The sequence below is a fragment of the Eurosta solidaginis genome, chromosome 2 (genome assembly GCF_040869045.1).
Source record: "Eurosta solidaginis isolate ZX-2024a chromosome 2, ASM4086904v1, whole genome shotgun sequence".
NCBI classification, from domain to species: Eukaryota; Metazoa; Arthropoda; class Insecta; order Diptera; family Tephritidae; genus Eurosta; species Eurosta solidaginis.
In genome coordinates, this window is record NC_090320.1 from 249,023,727 (window position 1) to 249,048,556 (window position 24,830).

The 24,830-nt window shown below is 37.5% G+C and overlaps 1 protein-coding gene across 2 annotated transcripts in view; it reads right to left on the reverse strand.

Moving 5' to 3' along the window:
• The window catches only part of LOC137242713 (T-box protein H15-like), a 75,849-nt gene extending 56,329 nt beyond the window's left edge, over positions 1-19,520 (reverse strand). For both annotated transcript variants that reach the window (XM_067769966.1, XM_067769965.1), the window contains exon 1: positions 18,246-19,520. In XM_067769966.1, the coding sequence (XP_067626067.1) occupies positions 18,246-18,744 (499 nt within the window). In that variant the 5' untranslated portion in view covers positions 18,745-19,520. The remainder of the gene's footprint in view (positions 1-18,245) is intronic.
• Between the last annotated feature and the right edge of the window lie 5,310 nt (positions 19,521-24,830).

A 24,830-nucleotide genomic window follows, 5' to 3' on the forward strand; every position in this document is an offset into this window, starting at 1 on the left:
ACTTGACCGATTTCGATAATTTATTTGTTTCATTCGTTTTGATTAAGGTATGGATTAGAAAATATTTTTGGAAAAGAAGGCGGTGCCATGCCTCCTATTAGGAACAATTTTCATTAGCTTTTACTCCGCAAATATTTGAAGGAGGCAACCGACATATTTTATAGAAATTCATGTATAGTGGGGGTGCAGTGGAAGTGGAGGTGAGATTTGGAGTGGAAGTGAAGGTTGACGTAGGAGTAGGTGTGCGAGTTGGAGTAAAAGTGGGAGTAGGAGTGGAAGTGGATGCGAGAGTTGGAGTGGGAGCGGGGGTGGAAGTGGAGGTGGGAGCGAGAGTTAGAGTGAGAATGGAGGAGCGAGTGGGATTTGGAGTGGGAGCGAGAATTGAAGTGCGAATGAGAATGGGAAAGAGAGTGGGAGTGGGAGTGGGTTGGGGAGTGGGATTGGAATTGGGATTTGGATTGGTAGTAGGAGTGGAAGGAGGCATGATGCCAATTTTCAAAAAAATATATCAAATGTATCCTTTCAGACCATTAGCTATGTGTATGCAAAATTTTTGCATTTAATCTGTCTAGCCCTACTGTCGTAATTTGGTGACGATGGTAAAAATCTGCACGTCCAAACTTTTACGCCTTTAAACTAATAAGAATGTGAATATTCTAAAACAATGAAAGAATTTAAATAAATTTAGCAAAGACGATGTCCTGCCTATTGCACTGAACAAGAAAGGCTCTTATTCTTAATCACAGCTGGGGAATCATGATTAGTAAACCTAATTATTAGTAATCGGATTAGAATCTTTTACTTTGCAGAATAATTGATTTATTAGGATTAGTTGGCTATACTAATCGATTACTTATTGATTAGATTAGAACTAATCAAAAATCTAATCGCGATTAGTGACGATTAGCATATATAATCAAAACTAATCAAAACTAATCAAAAAAAATTCTATTAGATGTCTCGATTAGTTTTGATTAGGTTTGATTAGATCAACTATTTTGAAAATTAAAAAAAAAAAATTTATTTATTTTTGTATATACTCTCGTTTTGGACTTTCTCCAAGGTGAAATATGGTTACTTTCTTTGAGTAATAAACTGCCTCAGTTGGACTATGAAAGCTCTTTTTATGATTTCAATGATGAAGGTAATTTCATCTGTAGGATATGATTTTTCAAACTAAATATTATTTTGGTTCCAGAGCATGATGAGGAGGCGTTAATTCCCAGAACATCAATTTCACCAAACGAGTCAAACGGTTTCAAAGAAGTGGTTAGCAATCAGCTATATGCGTATTTGAATGACCCGACACCAGGTCCTGAAATTTGGAATAAATATGGTGCACTGAAGGAAGCGTGTCTAGCGTTCAATACCCCGCTTACGTCATCAGCGCCCGTCGAAAGGCTGTTTTCATTTGCTGGAATAGTCGATACCCCAAGACGGAATTCATTGTCTGAATTTTCTTTTGAAAAGTTGGTAGTAATGAAGTCGAATATAAACTTTTTCTGATACATATGTAATATAAGTCAGCATACATTTAAAGCGTCGAGAATCTTGTTTTTTTTTTTTAGAACGTGCCTTTAATTTTTATACTACAATTAATATGAGAGTGGAGATAGACCCACCAATAAGTGTACCGAAATGACCATAGCTATGAGCCGAACACAATCCCGTCCTTACTTGTTTAATAAGGTTTATGTTTACAGTGAGTGAATAAAAGTTATTTTAAGTTTCTTACTTTATGAATTAAACGAAAAAAACAACAAAAATATTTCAAAATAGTTGATCTAATCAGATCTAATCAAAACTAATGAACAAATCTAATCGTATTTTTTTTTTTTTTTTTGATTAGTTTTGATTAGTATTGATTAGATATGCTAATCGTCGCTAATCGCCATTAGATTTTTGATTAGTAATCAATTAGTAATCTAAAATATTAAAGAATAAAAAAAAAACTAATGACTAGACTATTTTATATTTCTAATCGTAATGATTTCTAATTCTAATCGAAATTCCCCAGCTCTGTTCTTAATCCGCCCCTGAATATATCGCTACAATGCAACTTTAACGCATTTACTGTCGCTAATGAGACAAAATTTCTCACATACACGCTCAGTTAAGTTGCAAGATTGTATGCGAACTTGTTTTTGTATCTGTTTGCAGCAAACATGTATGAAAGTATGTAGTATTCACGTGCAACATGCCCCCAGTGCATAGTACACTTTCCGCATAGATGCATATTTGAGATATGAAATTCAATTATTTATTTTATGAAATTATTTTATGCAAATGCATTCCACCAATGAATGGTATTTCAAATAATTTGCGATTATATTCATATATATGTATTTACAATAAATTCATATTTGCTATTTGAATTTGCTAAATGCACTTTAACATATTTGTGCGTTTTTTGCACATGTAAATATATTTAAATTTTCTGCATTTACGTTCATATAAATAATTTAAGTAATTTACACAACACATTGTACATACATATGTATATGTTTTTTACATATAATTTTTGATTTGTTGATTTTACCGTAAATGTGCTGCTATAATTATCAAGTCATCAAATCTTGTTTATTTTTCAGAATTTGTGTATTAACATTAAGCTGTTTTTGATTTTTTCTCTGCTTACATAATATACTTCATGTATATTATGCATACATATATATTTATGACTTTGTATATATTTTCTAATTACCTAATGCAGTTGTTGGCTGTATTTATGTTCAAATAAACCTTTAATAAATATTTTAGAAAACTCAATTGCCATCTCTTTAGAGCAGTGGTCATCAAAATCGAAACTGAATGTGTGTTGTCAAGAGTAACTTCGTCATAGTGGTAGTGGTTTAGTATTTGATTAACCAGCAACGTATGCACGCAATTTTCGTGAATTAATCAACACTAACTGTTTTAATATGGCAACACCACACAAAATTGGCGGCAAATTTTTGCTTTAGCGCATGACGTAATAAACCAGACAGGTGAAGTCTATATCACAAAATGGAGTCGCATTTAACAAAACTCGCCCTCATCGATTTAAGTGTTGTTAGGATAGGATAGGATAGGTTAGGTGGTAGCTGCCCTGATAAGAATAGCTCACTTGGACAACACGAAGGTCCGTTGTGATACCACATACACAAAAAATAACGGTGACCTAGATCCAGCTACTTAGAGAATCGTTGGGTAGCAACGATAAAGCTCCGAATGATACCGATCTCAACTTTGGATATATCCTCGGGAGATCCAAGTGAGTCGCGACCGAAGTACTTTCGCCTAATTCTGGCAAAAGCTGGACAATCAAGCATAAAGTGATTTGGTGATTCCACCTCATCATCCTCCATACAGCTGCAGCAGGATGGAGTTTCCAGTATATTGAGACGTACCGCATGGATACCCATGGGACAGTGCCCTGTCAAAACCCCAATGACCATTGATAGGTAAGCCTTAGTGAACCCAATTATTTCAGCAGACCTCCTGCCATCCACTTTCGGCCAGAAAGATCTTGCTACCCTGCAAGACGTGGTATCCGCCCAACGTTTGCTGAGCTGATTCGAGGCCCAGCTATGGAGGAGCAATCCACAGGTGGCCAGCGGGATCCCGAAGTCCCTACAGCCATCTTCATCCGGTTCAGTTGTACCGATGCGGGCTAAGAGATCCGCTTGACAGTTACCCGGGATATCACTATGGCCCGGGACCCAGATAATCTTAATTGTAAAATAATTCGATGCAATCGCAAGCGAGGTCAGGCACTCCCAGACCACCCTCGATCGCACTGTAGTTGAGCTCAAGGCCTTGATAGCCGATTGGCTATCAGAGTAGATGTTAAATTCCCTAACCGTGGTAGCACTGGATAGCATTCCATCCACCGCATCCTTAATCGCAGCAATTTCCGCTTGGAATACACTGCAGTGATCAGCCAACTTAAACTTGCGGCTTAAATTTAGCTCTTGACAAAAGACCCCCCCACCAACCTTTCCATCCAGCTTTGACCCATCCGTGAACAAGTTAACCGGTCCCATGCCCCAGATAATTCCTCTTCCCCACTCCTCTCTCTCTGGAATAACTGGGGTGAAGGTTGTATAGGGAGCTGTTATCGGCATACAGTAGTCCGTTCTGTCCGGGATGAAGTCGAAACTGGTAAGAAGGCTAGAGTGTCCGCGGTCAGAAAGTCTATATCCCATATCACGAAGCCTGACCAACGACCGTGCCGCGGTGTTGTTACTTGCCTTGCAATTTTAGAAACAAGTTTTTTCAATTAGAAGACAATTTTTCTAAACGGGGTCGACCTTCGGTAGTATTTGGCAAGCACTCCGAGTGTATTTCTGCCATGAAAAGCTCTCAGCGAAAACTCATCAGCCTTGCAGATGCCGGTACAAAAACAAGTAGGTCCCTTCCCGGCAATTTGTAGGAAAAATTAAAAGGAGATCGACTGAAATTGGAAGAGATACTCATCCTTAAATCTCTTCGGAAACCATTGCGCCTTACATTTATTTATTTTTTTCTTGACTTAACTGCAGCATTAATTATTTGAGTATCATAGAAAAATGATACATTAATGCGTTTCTGAAATATGAAGCAACGTGTAGGAAACTAACGCCTGCGGTCTGTGTTTCCTTTTGTGGGAGGGTGTATTTCCTGAACCAAACGGTATATAGTCCAAGCGCTGAGGTAGGCACGATGAGCAGGAAGAGGTGGCTGGTGTAAAAATATAAAGCGGCAGAGGCTTCAACAAATCAGAGCTTATAAATTGACCTGATGGTAAAAAAGAAAAACAAAAACCTTTGGCTTATCAAAACTTTATTTTAAACATCTCTGGCTAACCTTGGAAACATTTAATAAACATAAAATACTCCCAGCCATATGATCAAACAAGACAGATATTGTTCTAATTTTCTCCACCCATCCAACTGCCTCTCCTCTGTTTAACCCTTTTCTTATCTTATTTTCTCTCCCCCCTGCATTTTCTAGCTTACCTTAATCGGCTCATTCAATTTCCCTATCCCTTTCATTATTTCGTAAATCTTCCCGCTTATCCTCTTACTCTTCCCACATTTGCTATTATCCAAGATTAACTCTCACTATTACTCTTTATCTTATCCTTATTCTTAATCTAACTGTTAACCTCTTTTTATATCTATCTGCACATAAACGAAAATTTCAGAGGCATTGGAGGCATGGAGTGGAAGTAGGAGTGGGAATGGGCGCAGGAGCGGGAGAAAGATACACGGGATATGGGATGGACAAAAAGTGTAGGCAAACCATACCAGGGTACTCTATTAGTTTCATAAAACAATTATTAGAAAACTACTGGTGACCTTGAAAGAATGTTCGAAGGAATTAAACAGTTTCTCAAGACCAAAGTAAAATAACCAAATTACAATAAACAAGTAAGGAAGGTTAAGTTCGGGTGTAACCGAACATTACATACTCAGTTGAGAGCTATGGTGATAAAATAAGGGAAAATAACCATGTAGGAAAATGAACCGACGGAAACCCTGGAATGTGTTTGTATGACATGTGTATCAAATGAAAGGCATTAAAGAGTATTTTATGAGGGAGTGGGCCAAAGTTCTATAGGTGGATGCCATTTAGGGATATCGCCATAAAGGTGGACCAGGGGTGACTCTAGAATGCGTTTGTACGATATGGGTATCAAATTAAAGGTATTAATGAGAGTTTTAAAATGGAGTGGTGTGAAGGCCTTTTCCAGATATCGACCAAAATGTGGACCAGGGTGACCCAGAGCATCATCTGTTGGATGCCGCTAATTTATTTATATATGTAATACCTGGCAAGATTTCAAGGGTTTTCTATTTCGCCCTGCAGAACTTTTTCATTTTCTTCTACTTAATATGGTAGGTGTCGCAACAATTTTACAAAGTTTTTTCTAAAGTTATATTTCGCGTCAATAAACCAATCCAATTACCATGTTTCATCCCTTTTTTCGTATTTGGTATAGAATTATGGCATTTTTTTAATTTTTCGTAATTTTCGATATCGAAAAATTGGGCGTGGTCATAGTCGGATTTCGTTCATTTTTTATAACAAGATAAAGTGAGTTCAGGTAAGTACGTGAACTAAGTTCAGTAAAGATATGTCGATTTTTGCCCAAGTTATCGTGTTAACGGCCATGCGGAAGGACAGACGGACGACTGTGTATGAAAACTTGGCGTGGCTTAAAACCAATTTCGCCCATTTTCAGAAAACAGTTACCGTCATAGAATCTATGCCCCTATCAAATTTCACAAGGATTGGTTAATTTTTGTTCGACTTATGGCATTAAAAGTATCCTAGACACATTAAATGAAAAAGGGCGGAGCCACGCCCATTTTGAAATTTTCTTTTATTTTTTGTATTTTGTTGCCCCATATCATTACTGGAGTTGAATGTTGACATAATTTACTTATATATTGTAAAGATATTAAATTTTTTGTTAAAATTTTACTTTAAAATTTTTTTTTTTAAAAGTGGGCGTGGTCCTTATCCGATTTTGCTAATTTTTATTAAGCGTACAAATAGTAAGAGGTGTAACGCTACTGACAAATTTCATCATGATATCTTCAACGACTGCCAAATTACAGCTTGCAAAATTTTAAATTACCTTCTTTAAAATGTGGGCGTTGCCACGCCCGTGGTTCAAAATTTTACTAATTTTCTATTCCGCGTCATAAGTTCAATTCACCTACCAACTTTCATCGCTTTATCTGTCTTTGGTAGTGAATTATTGCACTTTTTCGGTTTTTCGAAATTTTCGATATGGAAAAAGTGGGCGTGGTTATAGTCCGATATCGTTCATTTTAAATAGCGATCTGAGATGAGTGCTCAGGAACCTACATACCAAATTTGATCAAGATACCTCAAAATTTACTCAAGTTATCGTGTTAACGGACGGACGGACGGACGGACGAACGGACGGAGATGGCTCAATCAAATTTTTTTTCGATCCTGATGATTTTGATATATGGAAGTCTATATCTATCTCGATTCCTTTATACCTGTACAACCAACCGTTATCCAATCAAACTTAATATACTCTGTGAGCTCTGCTCAACTGAGTATAAAAAGAGGACCAAAAAATTTATTTCGAAACCTTCTCAACATACTTAAGCATTAAATTTAGGGGCGAACTTTTACGACTTATTTTTCTAAGTAATACTATTTTATTTAAATTTATGCGTACTAATTGAGTTACACATTTCTTTCATATAACTTTTTCTTGAGAGAACAATTAACTGAAACAAATTGAAAACGCAATTTACATACATTTAAATTTACTGACAGATTTTAAAAAACAATTTTGATTTACTAAGTGTTGCAATTCATTTCCTCACAAATTATGACGTTATTCGCGCTACAGTTATAATTATTCCTCACTTCATATTATAAAGCATAAAATTATACATTAAATGCAAATAAATGTACATATTAATGTGTGATATGTAAATTCATTGCCATGGGTACACTCATGTGCAATAAAAAAGGTGCGACATATACGACTCAATCTACAACAAATAACTTGCATGTAGATCTGAACTGATTCGACCTTAGCAGTGTTCCTTCGTTCCTGACAGGTCTATCCAAGCTTTCACGAAAAAACAAATGCTGGCGAAAACTTTTAAGAAAAACCGACACACACTATCTTTGTCGACTTGAAAGCAGTTTTTAGTAGAGCAAAGATGACTTGCCAATAGAATGAGATGAGTCAATTTAAGCTTGGGGAAGCTAATAAATAATAAAAAAAAAATGTGATGCAACTTACAAAATATAAAAAAATTGGAACCTAAAGTTAGTGGCCGCTTTTTTTTGGCAGATAGCCTTGTGGAAATAACATCAAGAAGCTATAGCTTCAATAACACTGTGCTACAGCAATTTTTCAACAAAACTAAAAAGCTATGATATTTTTCTGAAAGGTGACATCGCACGGATAAATTTTTATCAACAAACTTATAGCATAACTCGTCTAGTTTAATTTCAATTTGCATTTTTAGGTTAAACTGCTCTCAAGGTGATCTATCCTGAAGTGTTTAAGTTTAAGTTCTTAATGAATATTAGTCCATAAAAAATAAATAGCATATAATACTAATACCAACATTTCTCCTTCCTCCACTTTTTCACATTCTTCCCAAAGGCTTCAGGTAGTTGCCAATGCTGATAAAAAAACTGTGTAAAAAAGAAAATTGTGGATTGGTGGAGAGTTGAAGTGTCAGTACGAGAACTTTTTTCCGTTCTTCCGTTTATCAAAGGCCTCGTTTTTTTGGACTATGTAATCATTAATAGCCAAACTTGCTGCAGATATCAATGTCAACAATTTAACATGCGCCTTACTCATCTGGTGATATCGATGTCGACAAACTCCAGCGGGTTAGGGGGCTTAGAAAATCCCCGCGGTAGGAATGCCTGCCGTAAGAGGCGATTAAAATAACAAATTGATTCAAGGGGTTGCCAGCGCAGTATATAGCTTCTTCAACCCAATTGTCCACCTCACCTACCCGTGGCGAATCATGTTTCATTAAAAGCCGAGGCTCTGGCGACCCCGAACTCCTGATGGATCTAGGTGTTGGCAGGGCGGTACTGTCTAGAAGGTTTCATGTGAGCATACCACATCGTACCCGAGATGGTAGGGCTAGTACCTTTATGGTGATTGTTACCGGAATGTACCCGATCTGTATCTGGCAAAGGACCATCAACATCGATAACACTCCCCAGGGCCTTCGGGAAGTGTCTTTATCGCTACAACAACAACATGCCGCTAAAGTTTTTAGCTTGACATCTCCCATGTCAAACCTTAGTCTTCGGGGTAAGGCCGCAACAAGGATTTTGTCTGTATAAAGTACTCGATGAAAATCTCAAATATCCACTCTTCATTGAGTTCTCTTAATATTATTTCTCACATTCGCAAGAGAAATTTGTATATAATCTCTGATCATGTCTTTGTGAGTGTGCTGTCATTATTGACATTGCGATCATTCATATCCGAGTGAATTGTGTTCCTCACCCATATATTTAATACCAATTTTTTGCATTTATTGGTTCTCACGATTATACTGAAAAGGGTTGATCGACTCGGGCAGAATCAGCATATCGCGGTGAAGCATTTATTACAACTGTTCTTTTCTGGCCACCAGAAGTGACCGTTCGTGTTCACCTTTTAAATATGCGCCCGTTGGTTATTCGCCGTCGGATTTGTTATATCAAAGCCTTTGCCGTAAGTACAGTAGCGAACACGAAAATAGCAGTGGCAATCAATGAATTTTGTAACTGAACGTATGCAAACCAATTTCGAAAATTCGAGAAAATATTACGAAAATTTAGAACTTTTTAGAGTTTTTCCTGAAGTTTTGTAGTACCCCAAATTTTACTTCAACAAAGAACAATACGCCTCTCAAAATTCGCATTGATTTTTGGCATTTTTTTTCGATGTCGTTTTTGAGATTGATATACAAAGGTCGTAAGCACCTTACTAATTTGAAATAGACTTATTTCTCATTATTATATTTAATTAAGCTGCTATTTTATTGCACCTTAGTGTATTTAGTATGTGTTTCTGTGTTGCGTAGATTTATTAGTCAACTTTGTCAATTCTCAACACTATTCAAATAAAATAATAACAACTACATACAAAATTGTTTTAAACTTTGCATTTTGAAATATTTATAGGGAAAAACACACACGCACACACTCAGACAATTTAGTCATTAAAATAGTTTCTACGAAAGGCCTAAAATGATGCGTTTCCTCTTCCTTTCAACGAGGTTGAAGTGTGAAAAACATTTATTTGCATGCGCGCTGTCGGCTGTCTCAGCTGTCTCGTCTATCTCAACGCTTGGCGGCTGAGTGAGCTCTTGGCTACTTGACGTTTTTAGTTGAGGCGTTTTTCTGCTAATATGCATAAGTAAATTTATATCGTTGATAAAAGTGTAAAACAGCTTAACAAAAAGCTACAAAATTTTATAAGCAAAATTTGTGTGAAATATTTTCTGACGCTGCTAATAGCAAGATTTGTCTCGCTACAGCTATGAATCCTATTCTGGGGGGTCTGAACAGCGGATTAGGGGCTTAGAATATATTCGCGGCAGGTATGCCTGTTGTAACAGAGGACTAAAATACCCAAATGCTGAAAGGGCTTGTGTAGCGCAACCCTTTCAAGGGGTGGTCAGCGCAATTTATAACTTCTCCTACTCAATCTTTATCAGACGAAGTTTTGGCCACCAAAAGTCCCTCATGGAGCAAATGGGTCGGACGGGATTGCCTAGAAGGTTCAATGTGGTCACTTTTATTCGTTACAGAGATGGTCGGGTTAGCACCTTAATGGCGCCTGTTACATCGATCAACATCGATAACACTCTTCAAAACCTTCGGGGGTGTCTTTAATGCTACAACGTCTTCATTGAATCTAAGTAAAAGTGGAACTCATTTCTCAAATTTCTAATTGATTTGCAATTTAGTTTTGAAAGTTGTGCCTAATTGCAAAAAATTTGTTACGCTGTTTTGCACTTGCAATGCCTATATAGTGTTGAATGTATGTAGATAGTAATAGTTGTGTGCTTTATATTTGGTATATTAAATTTGTTTTCATGTATGTATTTATTTATGAATCCAAAACTACTCGTGATTTGCTTGAATGATTTGTAAATGTGTGAATATTTGCTTAATATTTTTTATTACGGTATCAAGCTAAAAAGACTTAATAGTTGAAACCTTATTAAGTCTTTTATACATTTTCAGGTATATATGTATGTACATATTATTTATTTTTCTGTCCTTTGTTGATAATTAAATTCAACGCATGGCAGAAAAATAATAAAAACAAGTAAGGAAGGATAAGTTCGGGTGTAACCGAACATTACATACTCAGCTGAGAGCTTTGGAGACAATATAAGGGAAAATCACCATTTAGTAAAATGAACAGAGGGTAACCCTGGAATGGTTTGTATCACATGTGTATCAAATGAAAGGTGGTAATGATTATTTAAAACGTAGTGGGCCTTAGTTCTACAGGTGGACGCCTTTTCGAGATATCGACCAAAATGTGGACCAGGGTGACCCAGAACATCTTCTGTCGGGTACCGCTAATTTATTTATATATATCATACCACGAACAGTATTCCTGCCAAGATTTCAAGGGCTTTTGGTTTCGCCTTTTGCAGAGCTTCTGTCATTTTCTTCTACCTCATATGGTAGGTGTCACATCCATTTTACAAAGTTTTTTCTAAAGTTATATTTTGCGTCAATAAACCAATCCAATTACCATGTTTCATCTCTTTTTTCATATTTGGTACAGAGTTATGGCATTTTTTTCATTTTTCGATTTCGGAAAAGTGGGCGTGGTCATAGTCGGATTTCGGCCATATTTTATACCAAGATAAAGTGACTTCAGATAAGTACGTGAACTAAGTTTAGTTAAGATATATCGTTTTTTGCGCAAGTTATCGTGTTAACAGCCGAGCGGAAGAACAGACGGTCGACTGTGTATAAAAACTGGGCGTGGCTTTAAGCCAATGTCGCTCATTTTCACAGAAAACAGTTATCGTCATAGAGTCTATGTCCCTGCCAAATTTCACAAGGATTGGTAAATTTTTGTTCGACTTATGGCATTAAAAGTATTCTACACGAATTAAATGAAAAAGGGCGGAGTTACGCCCATTTTGAAATTTTCTTCTATCTTTGTATTTTGTTGAACCACATCATTACTGGTGTCGAATGTTGACATAATTTACTTTTATACTGTAAAAATATAAAATTTTTTGTTAAAATTTGACTTAAAAAAAAAATTTTTTTAAAAGTGGGCTTTTTCGTCATTCGATTTCGCTAACACACATATAGTAATAGGAGTAATTTAGCACACATATAGTAATAGGAGTAACGTGCCTACCAAATTTCATCATCATACATTCACCGACTGCCAAATTACAGCTTGCAAAACTTTTAAATTACCTTCTTTTAAAAGTGGGCGGTACCACGCCCATTGTCCAAAATTTTTCTAATTTTCTATTTTGCGTCATAAGGTCAACGCACCTACCAAGTTTCATCGCTTTATCCGTCTTTGGTAATGAATTATCGCACTTTTTCGATTTTTCGAAATTTTCGATATCGAAAAAGTGGGCGTGGTTGTAGTCCGATTTCGTTCATTTTAAATAGCGATCTGAGATCCCCAGGAACCTACATAACAAATTTCATCAAGATACCTCAAAATTTACTCAAGTTATCGTGTTTACAGGCGGACGGACGGACATGGCTAGATGAATTTCTTTTTTCACCCAGATCATTTTGATATAGATAAGTCTATATCTATCTCGATTAGTTTATGCCGTTACGGATTACCGTTATGCGAACAAAGTTAATATACTCTGTGAGCTCTGCTCAGCTGAGTATAAAAAGGTTAGCATGTTGTTGGACTTAGTAAAAAATAAAAATAAATGTAAGGCGCGATAACCTCCGAAGAGATCTAAGGCCGAGCTTCTCTTCCAATTTGCGTCGTGCTCCTCTTGATTTTCCCTACAAATTGGCCGGACGGGACCTACATGTTTTATGCCGACTCCGAACGGCATCTGCGAAGCAGATGAGTTTTCACTGAGAGCTTTTCATGGCAGAAATACACCCGGAGTGCTTGCCAAACACTGCCGAGGGGCGACCCCGCTTAGAAAAATTTTCTTCTAATTGAAAAATCTTATTTCTAAAATTTTGATGTTGCTTTGCCCGGGAGTTGAACCCAGGGCATACGGTGTGATAGGCGGAGCACGCTACCCATCACACCACGGTGGCCGCCATTGGACTTAGTAGACAATTGAAAAGTAAAGACCGCTCTCGGCGTACAAAAACCATACTCTACATGTCTCTTGGAGTGTTCGATAGAAAAGTTCTCTGAAAGGGTTATAGACCTGTCCGTGATACCGGCAGCGAGTATCGAAGGAGGGTAATGATGGGCTTTACGCAGTTAATGAAGATAGTGCAGCGTATAAAAGGCTTCGCTGGATAGTTCATGTTATACGAATGGATGAAGACGCTCCGGCTAAGAAAGTATTTCTATACACACTAAACTGAGTTGGTCCACATTCTTCTTCTTCTTTCTTTAACCGTTTAAACGATTATGCCCGTTCAACAAGGCTCGGGAATTTAAATCGTTTACCACCTGCTCCTTCCAGCGGAGAGGGGCCATCCTCTTCCTCTGCCTCTGCTGCCATAGGCGGATTCCGATAAAAATACTTTCTTAGCGGAAGCATTGCCGTTCATTTGCATGGCATGGCCTAGTCAGCGTAGCCGCTGCATTTTAATTCACTGGCGATGTCGCTATCTTCGTAACGCAGGTACAGCTCATCATTAAATCTTTTTCGGTATTCGCCATCGCCAACACCTAGAGGTCTGTAAATCTTCCAAAAAACTTTTATCTCGAACACTCCCAGAGACGCTTCTTATGATGTTGCCAGTGTCCATGCTTCGGAACCATATGGCATGACGGGTACGATGTGTACCCTGTTGGGCATGAGTTTCGTTTGAGGAGCGAGGACTTTACCTGTTAATTGGCTCCCATACGAAATAAAAAATATGGAGCTAATGTCAAGGGTTTCGGGAAAATCAAGACTATTATTTTTATCCATGCAAATAAAGCCGAACTGTTTTTTGTCGTAACTTAGTTATTTGAAATCTGGTTTTTTAAATGGATATGCCACTATTTTTGCCTTCAGGAGCTCTGTTATTCTTTTTAATTGTCCTTAGAGTCTTGCAGTCGTTTTCCTGTACTCATTTTTGTATAATTAGTTGAAAAGTAGATTAAAAAAAAAAAAAAATGTTTCGAACCCTCACAGAAAAAGAAGGAGAGAGTTGGAAGAGGCAGGTGGAGGAAGCCCTGATTCCGTTTTCCTCCCAATTGGAGTAATTTATCGAAAAACAGGGATATCTGAAGAGACTTGTTACGCGACAGATAAAATAGCTTAGGCCCCAATTAATAATTATAATGAAGAACAAAAATTGAGTAAAGAAAATTCCAGAAAAAAATATCAATTGCTAAATAAAAGTTAATTTAGGGCCAGATTATGTATGACGCCGTGAAACTTTGCGTCGCAGTCACTCACATTCGCCACTACATAATTCCAAAAATTTCGCAATGACACTCAGGTACGTGGTTATTTGTCTCTTACTAAAGTGAATGAATGCTGAGCAAACAGTTTCTGTTGAATACACAGAAATCTGAGCATCCTCTCAGTTATATCCAGAAAACGGCGTCGGACCTCTATACCAGCAATCGCCCTAAGAACCCCGTTCTTAAAGTTATATACCCTGAACTTTCAGAAGTTGAAAGCGTTCTCCCCTAAAGCGCCAAATACACGACACGAATATTTCCGCGAAGATTCCGCAATCTTGTTCGCAGCTTTGGCCATACACCATACAAACTTTTGGCCGAACATTAGTTCTCTTTCAGACAGCGATGAATACGGACAACAATTGTGCTGCAGCAATATTGCTCGCTGTGGCAATTAAGCGTAAAAAAAGAGATAATCTTTGCCTTTTACTTGCCACAATGATGGCAAAGATTTATACATTTCAATAAATTCACTCAGAAATTTTTTATTGTCCATTTTACTTTTCCACGCACGTCTGTTCCGTTCAGAAATTACTACGATTATGAGCTATTTCGCCATACACGCTGGAACAGTTCGCGCAAATGTTCGCCAAAAATTAAAATATTTTGATTTTTGGCGAACATTTGCGCGAACTGGCAAACACCACCATACACGACAGAAAAGGTCGCAGAAACATGACATAAAGGGAATGTTCGCGGAAATGTTCGTGTCGTGTATTTGGCGCTTAACTCTAGCTCAACTGCGATCTAGATACTGTAACAGGTTAAACTCTTACCTACTCTAGAATCAACGCCGACATACATACATAATGTATATCCTACTTGCAACGTGTTCCCATATGCCATATGACACCGACCATCTTTTCAACTGCAACCAATGCCTCTAAAACCCCTCTCTCACTCTCTGATACTGAACAGTTACATATAAAAAATAAAAAGAAATGTAAGGCGCGATAACCTCCGAAAAGATTTTAGGCCGAGCATCTCTTCCAATTTGCGTTGTGCTCCTTTCAATTTTACCTTCAAATTGGCGGGACGGGACTTACTTCTTTTATGCCAACTCCGAACGGCATCTGCAAGGCAGATAAGTTTTCACTGAGAGCTTTTCATGGCAGAAGTACACTCGGAGTGCTTGCAAAACACTGCCGAGGGGCGACCCCGCTTAGAAAAATTTTCTTCTAATTGAAAAAAATTGTTTCTAAAATTTTAGTGTTGCTTTGCCCGTGGCACTTGGCAATAGCCTGACAATTATGCAGCAAACCCGACAGGTGAAGTCAATATTACAAAATGGAGTCGGTTTTGATAATAATCTCCCTCGTAAATTTATTTGTTGCTTTTTGACTTATCTGCAGCATTAATTTTGATGCCTTTCTTAAATATGAAGTAACGTGCAGGAAAATAACGCCTGCAGCCGGTTTTTCATTTTGTGGGAGGGTTTATTTACTTTTTCTGAGAGGAAATGGCAAAGTTTTAGTCAACAGAACTGAACGAGTATCACAATTAAGGAAAATGCATACATCCTGCTGCCGTCAATGAGATGATAGCCGATTCGGAACAATACCACAAAGTTGCGGATGAGTATCTGCAAGGCTTGTAATACGAAAACTCGGGATTGACGACATACGTTAACACGACGCAACTTTTATCTATGTAAACCAAGCGTTGAGGTAGGCTCATTGAGCAGAAAGAGGTGCCTGATGTAAAAATATATAGAAGCAAAGGCTTTACAGCAACGGCGCTTCAACAAATCAGAGCTTATAAATTGACCGGATGGTAAAAACAAAACGTTGGCTTACCAAAACTTTATAGCTCTGTGTAGGATACGTTTAGACAAACATGAAAAACTCCCAGCGGTATGATTAAACCCGACAGACATTGTTTTGATTTACCCCATCTATCCACCTGCTTCTACTCTGCCGAAACCTCTTCCTCTCTTATTTCCTCTCCGCTCTGCATTTTCTATTTTATTTATTACCGGCTCATTCATTCTCTGTAAATCCTTCCGCTTTTACATTTGGTCTTCCCGCTCTTGCTCTTATTCAAGTCTAACTCTCAATATAACTGTTAATTACTTTTACTATTTCTCTATATTCCTCTTGTTCTCTTTACTTTTCTGACTTTCCCCCAATTTATATTTTGAATGCGACGATGAAACAAGATAGCGGAAAGGCTTCCTTCATATATACATAGAGGCCCGGCATACCAACCAGCGCATACCGGCGGGAGCAGTTATTAGGAAATATAAGGTCCCTAATTGGACTAAGCTTAAGCTTGGAGCGGTAACCCTACGAGAAAAGTACAGACAAAATATCAAGGAATTATTCTAGATAGTAAGTTGTCGTGGAAACTCCATGTGGAAGAGAGAGCGATGCAAGTGTCCGTGCTACTTTATGCATGCAAGAGGATGCTAGGTTGCACGTGGGGCCTATTGCCCAAACTCTCTCATTGGGTATTTACAACAATTGTCAAGCTCATACTTAACTATGGGATCGTTGTATGGTAGACAGCCACATGAAAAAGTACGTTTACCAAAAAACTTCAGGGGATATACATATTATCAATGCTTCAAATAAGGAAAGCCCTGAAGTCCACCCCGAAAGCAGCATTTCATGCCATTGTACACATCATAACTGCGGAGTGAATCGCCAAAAATATAACGCTAGCAACTGTAACAAGACTTAAATCCTCGGGGCAGCTAGGGTGCAGGCCGTATGGCCAAGTACTATACACGTGTATACCGATGGTTCCAAAATAACGGAAGTGGTTGAGTCTGCTTTTTACGGTGTCGAAACAGAAATAAGAAGATCCAACATGCTGCGAGATCCCTGCAGTGTATTTCAGCTGCAGAAATTGTGGAGAAAGCGTGCTTAAGCTGCAGTCGCGTCTATATATGTATATTGATAGTCAGGCGACGACCAAGGCCTATAACCTCAAACAGTACCTTGTCAAGAAGTGTCCTGGAATGCAGAGAATCATTGGAGGTACTTCCCTCAGACCGGACCATACATCTATGCTGGGTTGACGGTCATAAAAAAATATAAGGTAACGAGAAGGCCGATGCGTTGGCAAAGTGGTGCAGCACTCGATTATTCGACGGTAAACGTCCCAATACGTTTGGGAAAAATGAAAAGGAGACAGAAGTTTCATATGATCCATCAAGCAGGAAAGGTCTGAACAGAAGCGCGGACTGCAAAATTTCTAAGATCATATGTAAATCCTACGATGTTAGACGTACAGAGTTGCTCTTATCTCTAAAGGGAGAAGATTTAATGCTTACGATAGGCATACTAACTGGACACTGCCTTTGGGCCTCACGTGCATATAAGTTGGAACTCGTCAGTAACAGCAGATGCAGGAAGAGCGAGCTGCGGTTAGGAATGGTTGAACACGTTCTCTGTTTGTGTCCTGGGCTTGCGAGAACAAGGCTCCAGCTATAAGGGGTTGAAGAGTTGCCAGATCTCAAGGCAGTAATTAAGCTAAGTCCTAGAAAGCTTCTACTATATGCCAAGAGGATGGAGCTATTATATAACATACGGTCTTGGGGCCTCATTGGGGGTTTCCGTTTGGTCGTTACACAAACACTATGGACACATACAATCTATGTGAGATCTTTACTGACAGGCCAGTTCAACCTTACCTTACCGACTTTATTAGTTAAAATTGGTATGTAGTTTTCCGACGGCGTTTTTGGCGGAAATCTAAAAATCGAATGTTTGTAAGACAAAGTTGTTTTATGGGTATACAAATTTTGTCACCAATGTGGAGCCGATAGTTGACAGAAGTAATCGATACAACGATACCATATGTATGAAAGTTCTTGTCGGAGACCATTCCACAGCTAACTTCGTAATTCTTAACCATTAAGCATCTCGCCTGTAGATGGAAATACCACAATTGACATTGTATTTTGTATGCAGTATATGCCGTTATTTTGCGCGCCAATGCTTGATTTTTATTCTTGTCTATTTGAAACTAGTAGGAGACTAGTGTAAATATTATAATAGAAATTTTAATGATGAAAAAAAACATACGGCTGACAAGTTACATCTGGGTTGTGTACGATTCCGCGCTATATATTAACACGTGTGTATAAAAACCAACATACAAATATACATGCGTGCAAAAGATATTTGGCGAACGATAAGTACATCACATTACTCACTCAAACTCCTTTCGGATGGTTCACGGCTTGAGGCATTTGCGCCTCTTGCCATTATTGCAGCGATTGAGAAATCCGTGGCGCCGACACAAGAATTACTATTAATGATATTTTGCAAGTTTGTTATTGTTCTTATTGGTGATGATACTGTTGCTGTTTTAGCTGCTGCGACGGCACTTGGTACAAATGCGCCAGTTTGTTGTAGCAATAATGTTGCAGCTGCCACAACGGCGGCTGTAGTGGTGGGTGTTGAAAGTATTGTTGTTGCTGTTGTTTTTGTTGGCAAAAGCTGTTGTTGTTGTGTTGTATAATGTTGATTTTGTTTATTTTTATGATAATAGAAGTTATTGTTGTTATTGTTGTTATGCAAAATTTGTATATCCTGTTGATGCAATTGTTGTTGCTGCACTTGGATTTGCGTTGACTTTGTTGACGTTAATTGTTGTGCTTTTTGTTTTTGTTGTTGCTGCTGTGATTGCGACTGAGTTGTGGTAAGAAGCATTTTCTTTTACAACTGACAGCAATTTCAAAAGCAATTTAGCGCTCAACAGGCTAAAGCGCGCAAAATGTTAGAGAGTAATCTGCTTGCAACACAATATTTTGGTGTTTAGATTATTAAAATAATTTTCTATTAATTATGTAATTTTTTTATATTTTCTTTTTTTTTTTTTATTGTAGAAAACTATTTTTTTTTATTTTTTATAATTTATTTATTTCATAAATCTATACATTGTTTAAACACATTCTACCCTTCAAAACAGTAATTCAAAATTTAAAAAAAAATTTTAAAACAAAATATATCTGTATATAGTTTTGCTGCAAAATTTTACTGACTTTTGCACAACCGCGACGGTATTTGCACTTGAACTCGCTCAAAAAACCTTTTTTTGTATACAAATTTCAACAATTTGTTTTCTTCCTTAAAATGTTTCAACTAACCGATTTGTTTATGAATTTTAACATATGAATGCAACACGCTTCACTTACAAATTCGTAATGCGCAGCGTTATTTGACGACGGCGATAAATCGAAAAATCCGTTAACACGACAACCGCTCCATTGTCACGCTGACCATTGAATGAAGATGCCAAAACGGCGGCTGTTGGCGAAATGTCAGGTGGCGTACCCCTACATATGCAACGTTTGTGTGCTTTGAGTTGCGTCAGTCAACGACGAGCAACGCAAAGCTTAGCGCATAGTACAAAACGCACACACACACACACTCGTGAAATATGCCACCAAACAATTGTGCGACGGATTTAGCAAATCTACTACGTACTAAACTAAAACGCAATGACGACCACGACGATAGCAGCGCTAGTATTGCGGATATTAACGAAGCGATGAAATAGACGAAAGCGTCGGCAACAATAAAGTGTGTACTAAGTAGAGCGAACGCCGACGTTGTTGGACTATTATTGTAGTCGATTGTGCGAAACGCATACGAGGTGGCAAGCTAAGTCTGAAAGCTGGCTGCGAATTACGCGGCATTGGCAGCAGCAGCAGTAGCAACAAGAAAAACAACAACAACAATTCGAGTAACAGCACCACCACCAGCTGATCGATATAGGCGACAATTGCCTGAGCGACGAGCAAACGGCCATTCACAAAGAGGCAGTCAACAAAAACGTTAAATAAAAAAGTAATTGACGTAAGCAAAGCAAAAAAATAAGCAAAAAAGCTCACAAAACGAGCAGCGCAAAACGATTCGAGAAGTTGAGAATCTAACACGACTAGTAGAGAAAATTTATCTTTTCAACACTTGACGCAACAACATAAGTGGCTGGGCGGCAGTAGAAGAACGTTGTTGGTAGGCAATGGTCAGTGGTTGTTGTTGTGCTGGCCAGCAGCCAGCTGTGTTATGTAGATAGTATGAGAGCAACCCCCTGGCAGAGGTACAGCAAATGTTTGCCGGGGTTTAGGGGGCATGTGATCAGAAGTGAATTGAGTGAAAAAATGCAGCAAAAATTGAGAGGGGAGCAAGCGCATTGGAGGAATGATAAACAAAAAAAAATTATTTAGTCGGTTGTTAGAGTTCATCATATGGCGCTTAAGACGACGTACCACAATTTCCATCAACATTATCATAATAATATTTTACATAATCATCAACTTCAAAGTCAAAATCAAGAAGTTTAAACAGCTTGTGAGAGGTTCTACGCAAAAACCCGTTCTCTTGCGATTTTCGAAACAAAGGCAATTGTACAACAATTTTATGTAATTTACTTGCAAAATTTCGGTTGAGCGCAAATAGCGACGCACAGTGGGGCAAATCGCATGCCTTTTATGAAAATTAAAAATTCTTATCTACACGTAATGCGGTCAGCGTGAATATTTTGGTGTACGATAAGACATTTGTCGCAACAAATCGCATAGCAATTCTATAGCATATATCCTCCATACAAACGTTTTTTCAAACAAGCGATTTTTTTTTATCTTTATCAGATAGAAGCTTGAAATTTCCCCAAAATGTTTAGGTATAGGTCACATATTGTTGTCTAAAAAAGTCTTAAAGATGGTTAATAAATATTATATATACCCCATAAAACCGATTGTTCAGATAAGAAACTTTTTGAGATTTCTGCCCCATTTTAACAACTAGATGTTTGAAATTTCACCAAATGCTTCGAAGCTGCATATGTTGTTGTCTGAGAAAATAGTAGAGATCGGTCGTATATATCGCATATATCCTATACCGCCGATTATTCAGATTAGAAGCTTTTCGTAATTTCTGCCCCATTTTTACAGCTAGAAGCTTCAAATTTTGGCAAATGCTGACGTATACGGCATTTACTACCCACCCAGCATTTTTTGAAATTATTAATCATATTAGAGTCTTTTTCGAGTCTCCAGCATGATCAAAATAAGCATATATGCGCTCATTTTCTAATCAGAAAAGACTCCCTCGTCGGGTGAAAATAGTACCCTACGCTCGACTACACTTGTTGAGCCTCTTTTAACCTATATTTCCAATCAGTATTTAGTCGTTTTCGAGTCATATTTACCATCATTTATGAGTCTTGTGGGAATAATTTTTAAGTGTGTTTTAAAGCTTTTGCTATTCTTACTCGAGACATTTAAGAGTCTATTTGGAATCTTATTTTAATAATTTTTTGTGATCGCTTTACATTTTGTTGTTGCATTTTCAATAAATCACATTTCACTCATAAGAGGGAGTCGATTTCGAGTCTTCCTTTGATCGCAGAATTAATTAAACAGTTTTTAGTCGTCAAAAGGAGTCTAAGATGTCTCATTGTGGTGATTTATACTTTAATCAATCTTCCATATGCTATATGGGTATTGTCTATAAAAATAGCAGATATCGTATGTATCGCATATATCCAATGCAACCGAAAAATGAAAAAAAAAAATAAATGTTTCGAATATTTTTTAAAAAAGTATTTTTGTTTTTTTTTTTTGTGTTTGGGAGTTTTACATTTTCCTATACAAATTTTAGTTTGGCGATTTTCATCTGGTTTCCGTCTCATTCAAATTTGGGCAGAATTACAGATCTCTCCTTAATTTCAAAAACTTTCTATTAAATCAAGTGTTTTCAAAATCGGTTAAAAATTTTGATATGCAGTGAGTAATAAAAAAAATACATACGATTGGCACCCACTGTACGATGGCCTTTCAACTAAATGTTAACTAAGCGTTTAGAAACCAAAATATGTTTACTCACATACATACACTCACAAAACACATGCGTAAAAATTAGAAAAAGATTCCAAACACCTCTCTTCAATTCCAATAGCGAATGCACATACCAATTTGCTAGCACAACAAGGCTGCCTGCAACAGAACAGCAATGCAAGCGAATCTCATTTAGAGCGCACAAGTGAGTTGCAACTGAACGCAATCAAATAGCGACTGTGAGTAAACTTGACTTTCCCGAAGAAAAGAACGAAATGCATACAAAGCACAGTGGCGGACTTGCACGAAAGTTAGAAAGAAACAATAAATCAATGAAAAATGTAGAGCGCACTCACTTATCAGTATGCGCTCTCAAATTTGTTGTAGAAATTTCCTAATGCACAGGAAAATGGCAATTACATTCCAATTGGGAATTTCCTGATAACCAACAACTGTTAATATTTAATATTCTCTGCGGCGCTTAACAAATCCGCTGCAACATTGCCTAAGTTAAAAAGAGATGCCATGAGTGCAACCTTATTCTCTTTTTCACAACAATAGCGGAATACTCTTGCTTAAAACAAAGCAAAAGTACAAAAAAATATCGTCCACTCATTATGCAAACAGAAAACACGATATGGTTACATCCCGTAACTCACTATAGTCATCTCTTTCGCACACTTTTATAAATACCCACAGCCATCATCAATTCGTCAATTTGTTTATTGCTATTGGTTTTGTTTCTTTTTTTTCATTTTTAAGTGGAGTCTGCTGTTGACAGCTGAGCACGTTTGTAAATATATAGATTTATTGTTTATTGTTGGTTTTATTGCGAGTGTGAGGAGTAGGGAAACTGTTTATTTTCTCTTACTTTTGTTGTATGCATTGAGCAATGTGCGTGAGTGGAGTGAATATTTTGGTTGAGCTTAGTTATCGCGTTTCACATGATTCTCACCACGTTCCTGATGACTATTAAATGAATTGAGTGAAATGTTTTATGGGTGCAGTTTGAGTGTTCTGTCGGGTAATACCTGTTCATGTAGATATGTATGTATTTATGGTTGTGTAGTAAATGTACTCATCAATATGCACAATGAATGAGCATAATCGTGAAGTATAGTCAAAAGCATATAGTGAATGTGGTTATACATATGTATGCATTTAGTTACTTAACGTTTACGTCGATCACTTTATCGGCGGCGACGGCTTATGTACATATATATTTGCGGAAATCAAAGTTTTGGCAACCGGTTCTATATACCGGTGTGCTCCGGGGTTTTCGCCTGAACCAATGACTGGTATTTCAATCAATTTCTAGCAGATCGTTCAACAAATTTTAGGACTACCTCCTTGCGGAGGGACTTGTCCTTCATTCACTTACTCCATAGAGGCTTCGAACCTAACCCCAGTCTTAGGGACTGGTACTGCTGCGTCTACCGAAAAAACTATACAAATACTTCAAATTGTAAACGTGTTGTCTGTATGTCTCGTGCAAAGCGTAGTTTCACCGAAGGAGTTTTTCTGGGCTAACTTCTGATACTCGACGCAATTTATTGAAATCATTTGTAGCGCCTTCAAAAGGCTATTTTTAAGAGCTACAATTTCCGAAGTTCGAACAATAGCAATCCCAACCAACAGCTGCTACCGCGTTCCCTAATCCTCACACCGTTTGCCAGCACAGAAGAGTCTATGCGAATCACCAGTGAAACACCTTGAAACGTCAGGGAGTTACTATTCGGCCAAGTATGCCACTCTCGAATTCATAAGCTGTCTAAGTGGATATAATTGCGTAACTCTTGGGTGAAAATCGTACAATCCTATAATCGTCGGCGGATCTACATAATTTCAATTTTACATGGATACAATTTTTGAAATGTATGCCGAAATTTGCAGAAGTTCCTGTTCGAAACATTGATTTCAATACTCTTCGTTTAAACAAAACGATATTTTAAAATGAAATTCGACCAATTTTAAGTTGAAAGATGTTAATGCTCATAAGCTCAATACAAACTGTTTTTTCGTGGCTTTATAATATAAGAGTTTAATATGCATGACCACGTAGCTTCAATTTTCCAACTACTTCGGACTTGTAGACAGACGTTATGGTATGCTAGCACTTGGGAGTGGAAGCGCGAGTGGTAGTCTTGGGAAAGCTTTTGCTTTACCACTTTGAGTCTTCTTGGAAAAGTCAGAGCCTTATCTGGTAAATGTAAATATGTGCCAACATACTCACATTTGTGACAGGAGCCGTGATATGTAGGTGATATTTAAACTTGGTTGAGAGGCTATAATCAATGTTATTCACTCCAAGGGACTAGACACTTTGGTTTTGAATATGATCAAGTGCGAAAATCTAAATTAACATTTTAGACGTTTTTTTATAGTTTCGCAAATAAACAACAGAAATTTGAATGCAAGGCCAAGTGATTCTTTGAACCCAACTCATGATATATGTACGTATGAGGTGAGAATCATACAGGGGTATTTAAATCCCATATTCAGTCTGGTTTGAAGTAGCTGTTGAAAAATGGTATCCGAAAAGAGATTCATCTGTGTTAACCATTTTCAAGCAAAATTTTTTGCAGAGGTGCAACCCTAAAAATGCAAAATATTTCCAAATGCGTTTTTGCGACGGCGGCGGCGTATATCTCTAGTATGTCAAAAAAAATTATGTATGAATAATAAATTAACTATGAACCTAGTAATTCAATTTTTTATTGTAATAAATATATGGACGTTACCAAAACAAGTCTCAACCAAAAACAAAAACAGTGAAATTTTGCGTACACGCTTAGAAGTATCGACCTATTTTTTAAACCCGTATTGGTTTAAGCCTTTGACTACTGTTTTCAATTCATTTTGGTTTGGACTTTGGAACTGGATTTGAAACTGGAACAAATTATGACAATTAAAAGGCTGGCAATTTTGAAAAAAAATTTATAAAATTAATTGAAG